The sequence below is a fragment of the Lampetra planeri genome, chromosome 32 (assembly GCF_965212315.1).
Source record: "Lampetra planeri chromosome 32, kcLamPlan1.2.h2, whole genome shotgun sequence".
NCBI lineage: Eukaryota > Metazoa > Chordata > Hyperoartia > Petromyzontiformes > Petromyzontidae > Lampetra > Lampetra planeri.
The window spans coordinates 4,529,120-4,536,611 of NC_136138.1; the positions used below are offsets into that span (position 1 = coordinate 4,529,120).

Here is a 7,492-nt window from a genome sequence, read left to right on the forward strand (position 1 = left end):
GGCCAATTCACGAGCGTTTACATGCGGGAGAGAACCGGAGCACCATGGAGAAAACCCACGTGTGAGGGCGAAACGCTCTATCCCAGCGGCGGCCAAGTGACGTCTCCCGAGCCACATGCGGCTCTTTAACCCATCACATGCGGCCCTTTAACCCATCACATGCGGCTCTTTAACCCATCACATGCGGCTCTTTAACCCATCACACGCGGCTCTTTAACCCATCACATGCGGCTCTTTAACCCATCACATGCGGCTCTTTAACCCATCACATGCGGCTCTTTAACCCATCACATGCGGCTCTTTAACCCATCACATGCGGCTCTTTAACCCATCACATGCGGCTCTTTAACCCATCACATGCGGCTCTTTAACCCATCACATGCGGCTCTTTAACCCATCACATGCGGCTCTTTAACCCATCACACGCGGCTCTTTAACCCATCACACGCAGCTCTATCGAAGGGGCATAACGTAGAACGCACTATCACAGTAGCAAAGATTAATGAATGTCTCCCGTGCTGTGCCGACAACTGTCAATACACACACACTTACATACAAACAGTTGGTTCTTTGCAGAACTCACGGGTACTTTTTGCCTCTTGGTCCGTTACAGGTCGGCCACCCCTGTGACTATTCCACACAGACAAAATCAGGTCTAGTCCTCAGTTGTACTGCACCGTAATCTCCTGGCGAGCCAGGGTATGGCGTGGGACATTACCCTGGTCAAAGAAAGGATTTTACCCCACGTAGGCTTCTTATCCCACTGCACCCTCTCGTTACCCCTTCAAATGACATGCCGTGTATGTGTCTTCTGAGGGTAACCTTGCATCTTTTGACTATGAGGGTGCCCTAAATGTATGGAACCGCCCATGGATAATTTGCTTGGAATAACAACAGATGGCATTAGATGTTTAGTGATTTAAAAACAATAAACAGATGAGCAGACAGACGACGATGAACAGACACAGGTAGACGGACACAGGTGGGTAGAAATAGGTAGAGAGATACAGGTGAGAAGACAGGTAGACAGAGACACAGGTGAGAAGACACGTCGACAGAGACACGGGTACAACACAAGCAGGTGAACAAACAAAGGTGGGCAGGCACACATTAGCAGGTACAGTATTCACAAACGTGTAAACGTAGGCATATCAGAATCTTTCTTTTGAGATTGTAAGAATCCGATGAGCTATGCATTTTTTTTTCACACAGATATCAGATGAGCACATACAGGTGAGATACACAGGTAACACGACGAAGGTGATAAATGCGTAGAGAGAGACACATACAGCCGAGAAGACACCGGTGAACAGGAATGACTGAGCAGACACAGGTAGGTACATGAATGACATAGGTAGGCAAACAGAGGTTGAGTTTTTCCTCGGCAGACGTCGATCTTAGTAATCTGCACAGGAGCGCAGACTAAGGTAGGCAACTTCTTTGTTCTTTCGGTAAAGTCACGTAGAAGGGAAGTAATCAAATAATATAAATAAAACATAATATTATTATTTTATTACTTCCCTTCTACGTGACTTTACCGAAAGAACCAAGAAGATGAATCCCTGCAGTCACGAAAGCTTTAAATCAAAATTTAAGGTAGGCAAGTCATTATGACCGCAGATTCGCTCCCATTCATCTCGTGCCCTACCTGGCCACGTACAAAAGTTAGACATTACACTCATTCCGTACAGGTAGGCAACACACAAGTTCGCCTCCTTCCCTTACCCGTCTCGTACCTCGCCCGCTCATCCAACTTTGACCACACAGGTACGAACACACCGGTTCGCTCTCATCTCACACCTAGCTATGCATCTCACACCGCTCGCAACTCATACCCACTCACCCCCAGAGATAGGCACCCATTTTGATCAAACGCTCCCCCCTTTAAAAAAAAAACACTCTCATCCCGCCGGTGGGTCTACCTTACAGGTAAACACTCGGACCGCACAGTTCGACAAACACGCACACACACAAGTCCACCTCCCTCTCCCCGTACCTCTCTCGCTCGTACCCCGCCTGGAGCATGGTCGCATTGTATCGCTGCGCCGCGGTGCCGTATCCGCCGCACAGGGGAGTCGAACTGGGGCTCGCCAAGCCTAGGGCTGCTCCTCCGCTCGAGGAGCAACTCTGCCAGGACCCGGGGCTGTGTCCTCCTCCTCCTCCACCTCCTCCACCACCTCCACCTCCTTCTCCAGAGTCCGACCGCTCGCCCGCCGAGAGATGGTGGCACTCCCCGCCGCTCTTCTCCATGTGTCCGGTATCAGTGGAGGAGAGGCGGGGAGTGAGGGGGATGGGGCGAGGGGAGTGAGGGGACGGGAGGGATGGAGAGGGGGAGGGATGGGAGAGGGGATGGGGTGGATAGAAGGGAGCGAGGGGATGGGAGTTATGGATAGAAGGGACGGCAGGGAGCGAGTGATGAGAGGGAGGAGTGGAGTTGTGGGGGGAGGGGGTGGACGCGAGCGAGGGATGAGAGGGTGGGGGGAGTTGTGGGGGGAGGAGGTGGACGCGAGCTAGGGATGAGAGGGAGGGGGGAGTTGTGGGTGGAGGGGTGGACGCGAGCTAGGGATGAGAGGGAGGGGGGAGTTGTGGGTGGAGGGGGTGGACGCGAGCGAGGGATGAGAGGGAGGGGGGAGTTGTGGGGGGAGGGGGTGGACGCGAGCGAGGGATGAGAGGGAGGGGGGAGTTGTGGGTGGAGGGGGTGGACGCGAGCGAGGGATGAGAGGGAGGGGGGAGGGGTGGACGAGAGGGAGGGGGGAGTTGTCGAGGGAGGGGGTGGACGCGAGCGAGGGATGAGAGGGAGGGGGGAGTTGTGGGTGGAGGGGGTGGACGCGAGCGAGGGATGAGTGGTGGAGTTGTGGGTGGAGGGGTGGACGCGAGCGAGGGATGAAAGAGAGGGGGGAGTTGTGGGGGGGGGGTGGACGCGAGCGAGGGATGAGAGGGAGGGGGGGAGTTGTGGAGGGAGGGGGTGGACGCGAGCGAGGGATGAGAGGGAGGGGGTAGTTGTGGAGGGAGGGGTGGACGCGAGCGAGGGATGAGAGGGAGGGGGGAGTTGTGGGTGGAGGGGGTGGACGCGAGCGAGGGATGAGAGGGTTTGATGGGATGGCAGGCAGCTAGGGATGGGAGGAATGTGAGGCGGGAGTGAGAGTTGGGAGGGATGAGAGAGAGAGAGAGTTATGGATGGGAGGGATGAGAGTTAGGTATGATAGAGGTGGGAGGGAGGGAGGGATGAGAGAGAGTGAGTTATGGATGAGAGGGATGCGAGTCGTGTGGTGTGTGGCTAAGATGAGAGTAGTAGCGGGTGTGCGTGTTCGTCTTTGTCTATGTATTTGCGTCCGTGTGCGAGATTATACGTATTAAAGTTTGTCTGTGTGTGTGTTTATGTCCCTGTGTACATGAATGAGTCTAAGTGTGTGTGTGTCCCTGTGTACATGAATGAGTCTAAGTGTGTGTGTGTCCCTGTGTACATGAATGAGTCTAAGTGTGTGTGTGTCCCTGTGTACATGAATGAGTCTAAGTGTGTGTGTGTCCCTGTGTACATGAATGAGTCTAAGTGTGTGTGTGTCCCTGTGTACATGAATGAGTCTAAGTGTGTGTGTGTCCCTGTGTACATGAATGAGTCTAAGTGTGTGTGTGTCCCTGTGTACATGAATGAGTCTAAGTGTGTCTGTGTCCCTGTGTACATGAATGAGTCTAAGTGTGTGTGTGTCCCTGTGTACATGAATGAGTCTAAGTGTGTGTGTGTCCCTGTGTACATGAATGAGTCTAAGTGTGTGTGTGTCCGTGAGTCGCTCTCCGTCTGCGTGTGTGTGTCTCTCTCTCTCCAAGCGTTGTGTAGATCTGCTGTGCGTCCCGCACGCGCATGGCTGCGTGGTCACCTGTGCTCGTCTCTGTGCGCGTGTCTGTGTTGAACAAGGGGATAGCTCTGGGTGGGGGTGGGGGGGGGGCCAGGTACCCCCGTCGCTACGAAAACCCCTGTGAGTGGCACCCGAGGGGCAACCTCGGAGACTGCGGAGTCGAGATGCGGAGCGCACATGGCGTGGTGTGTGTGGGGGGGAAGGGTGGTTCATGGTGGGTGGTGATGATGAGTGTGGGGAGGGCGGGTAAAGCTGTTAGCTGTTGATGCTGGGATCCGCATGGCGCCATCGACACCGACTGCTGCTGCTCACCCGACCACAAAACTCTCCTCACTCGACTCACCCAAACCTCGCCTATCCCTCGCCCACCTCCCACACGCTTCTAACTCACCAGAATCCTCAAGCACACACGGCCAACATAGACTGTGTCACCCCTTCTAATCCTCACCCACACATCACTTCCACCCTCGACTCACCCACAACCTCTACTCACCCGTAACTCACCGACAATCTCTCCTCTCTCCTCACCAACACCTCACCCACACCTCACCCACACCCTCTCCTCACCCACACCTCACCCACACCATCTCCTCACCCTCTCCTCACCCACACCATCTTCCTCTCATCCTCACCCAACGCGCACCCTCTACCCAGCTACCACACACCGGCACCGCACCGCACCACCCCCTTGCTCACCCACAACCGCTTTACACCTCACCTACACCCATAGCCTCCCTCTGCCCTCCCTCCCTGCCCCCTCCCTGCCCCCCTCCTCTGCCCCCCTCCCTCCCCCTGCCCCCTCCCTCCCCCTGCCCCCCCCCCCCTCTGGCCCCCTACCTCCCCCTGCCCCCCTCCCCCTGCCCCCCATCCCTCTACCCCCCCCTCCTCCCTCCCCCTGCCCCCCTCACCCTGCCCCCCATCCCTCTACCCCCCCTCCTCCCTCCCCCTGCCCCCCCTCACCCTGCCCCCCATCCCTCTACCCCCCCTCCCTCCCTCCCCCTGCCCCCCCTCACCCCCTCTCCCAGGTAACGCGTTGTCCTGCCGTGTCTCCTCCTGTAAACAGCTGCCACCGGTACAGTCCCCGCTAGAAGACAAAGGTCCCCCGTGTAGCCTTGGCAGGCTGTCGGGGCAAGTGGCTGTTGGCGAGCAGCACCTGTGAAGGCCGGCACAAGAGGGTAGTTGGCCAGCACCGGCTTTGTCTCCCGAGTGACGATGTTTACACGTCGCACCGGGTACTCATTTGACGCTGAGTAGACCTCGGGGTGGCCCAGTGCACACCCGCAACTCGTACACACGGGGGGGGGGGGTTGTTTGACCATACTTCACCACGTTGGTCAGTGCGAGCTGGTGAAGAGTTGAGCAGAAGATCAGGAGCGGTTCAGGTACTATCACTGCGCCACTGATGTTATCCGTGGCGGGTGGGAATTGAACTCAGGTGGGCGGGTTCAGTTTGCCAAAAACCACTGTGCCACCACTCCACCTTCTGATGATTACGCAGATAGATTGCGGGGATGTTGAAAGTGATGGACATGGTGACACAGTGATGATGATGATAACGACAGGTCGATGATAACACGGTGATGATAGGGTGCTGACTACGTGATGACACGGTGATGATGGTACGGTGATGATGAAGACACGATCATTATGATACGGTGGTGAGGTTGACACGGTGATGATGATGGCCACAAGGTGATGATGACACGGTGATGATAGTGATAGGGTGGTGGTGACACGATGATGATAACGATTAGGGCTGAACGATTTATCGATTTCAAATCGAAATCGCAATTTTAAACAATGCGATTAGCAAATCGCAAAGGCTGCGAATTTTAGCGATTTGAAAAGTCCTATTACTTCCTTATTGGAATTGTTATATTGTTTTATTATAACTTAATTTATTTAACTTAACAATTGTTCTATGTTTGATTGTTCTATTTCAATTGAAACATTTTAATAAATACATGTTGGAAGCAATTCATATATTTTAAGTTCTAATCCTTGCATTAGAATATATAGAGCAGTTCATATTTTGATGGTATCATGTGGTAATGCACCATCACATGTTTTAAATCTATTACACAGTGACTATTGAACTACAGCTTGGCTTAATTTTTTTTATCGCAAATCAAATCGCAATATCTGTCAGAAAAAAAATCTCAATTAGATATTTCCCCCAAATCGTTGAGCCCTAACAACGATGGTGGTGATGCTGAATGTTGATGACGGGGGTTGAGTACATGTTCGCAGCGCCCTCTGGAGGCTCTGGTGCCACGTCTCACGCGAAGCCCCGTAAACTCAACACATCGTATTCTTGGGTCTTCAGTAAAGCCACGGCGATAGATCAAATAATACAAAATAATATCACGACGTTTCGATCGCAACACAAGCAATCGTCACCTGATGACGATTGCTTGTGTTGCGATCGACACTTGATGACGATCGACACCTGATGACGATCGACACCTGATGACGATCGTCACCTGATGACGATCGACACCTGATGACGATCGACACCTGATGACGATCGACACCTGATGACGATCGACACCTGATGACGATCGCCACCTGATGACGATCGCTTGTGTTGCGATCGAAACGTCGTGATATTGTTATTATTATGTTTATTTGCTCTATCTACGTGGCTTTCCCGAAAGACCCAATAATATGAATTCCTGCACTCACGAAAGCTTTAAGTCAAGACTTTTTTTTTTACCAAGAAAAGCCTCACTTAGTCTCGTAACTCTTTTTTTAAAGAGATTCCTGCCAAGATTCCGAAGGAGGGCCCGACGTTACTCGAGTAATCTTCACATTTCTAATGTTTTGGCCAATATCGGTTACAGTAAAGTTTTGTGTTGGGCTATGGTAGCAAAGAACCCGGAGGAAACCCACACAGGGGGCGACGTTTTCCGTGTATAATACCAACCGACATATTCGCGATGTATTTTTTTTTCCAATTTGGACCACAACGCCACCACGAAAATGTCCAACTCTTACGATTGACGTCACGATATATTTAACATCCACTGCGAGTGAAGCAGACGGCGCGTGGTAGTATTTGTGTTATGGTTGAGACGCACTTACGCAGTATTGACCAGGGCGGCCGCTGAAACCGAACCACGAGCCTCTGTGACCAGCGGGCTACCGTGAGGTCGCACGCCACCGCCCGCACCAAACACGCTGCCCTTTTTGTCAATCCCCTGCAGGGTGAGGGCCTCCCTGAGCCGTCCACGTGCGTGGGGGTTATTCGGCCATAAATCCACGCACTTGTCGGTACGGGTTGAAGGCAGGGAACCCTATAAACGTGGGCGGTAGCTCTACCATGCCAACCTGTCTGTGTGGTGGTTGCCCATCCAAGGTGCCACCCAGGCTCAAACCTGCTTAGCTTCCGAGCTCTCGCCATGCGGTGGTGGCTACACACTCCACCTGTAACCCAGCACTGTGGAGGCAGCGAGAGTTGGTGGATCGTACAAACGTTGCGAAACTCTCTTCTCGTCGGCGTCAAGGAGGTAACTTATACCCTGGCAAATGTGGAGCCCTACCTGTTCCATCTGTATGGGATAAGAGTTGTCCCCTCGGATGCATGGAGTTTCTCCATATGCTTGTTTCCTCCCATATGTAAACCTCTTTAATTGGCC

General features: G+C 53.2%; 1 protein-coding gene across 3 annotated transcripts in view; it reads right to left on the reverse strand.

The window, feature by feature from the left end:
* The window catches only part of LOC144729345 (inosine-5'-monophosphate dehydrogenase 1-like), a 36,686-nt gene extending 34,210 nt beyond the window's left edge, over positions 1 to 2,476 (reverse strand). Inside the window, exon 1 of one of the 3 annotated variants that reach the window (XM_078609537.1) lies at positions 1,997 to 2,476. In XM_078609537.1, coding sequence (XP_078465663.1) covers positions 1,997 to 2,250 — 254 coding nt within the window. In that variant the 5' untranslated portion in view covers positions 2,251 to 2,476. The remainder of the gene's footprint in view (positions 1 to 1,996) is intronic. The other 2 variants (XM_078609536.1, XM_078609541.1) reach the window with 2 other exon arrangements.
* Positions 2,477 to 7,492: the final 5,016 nt, after the last annotated feature.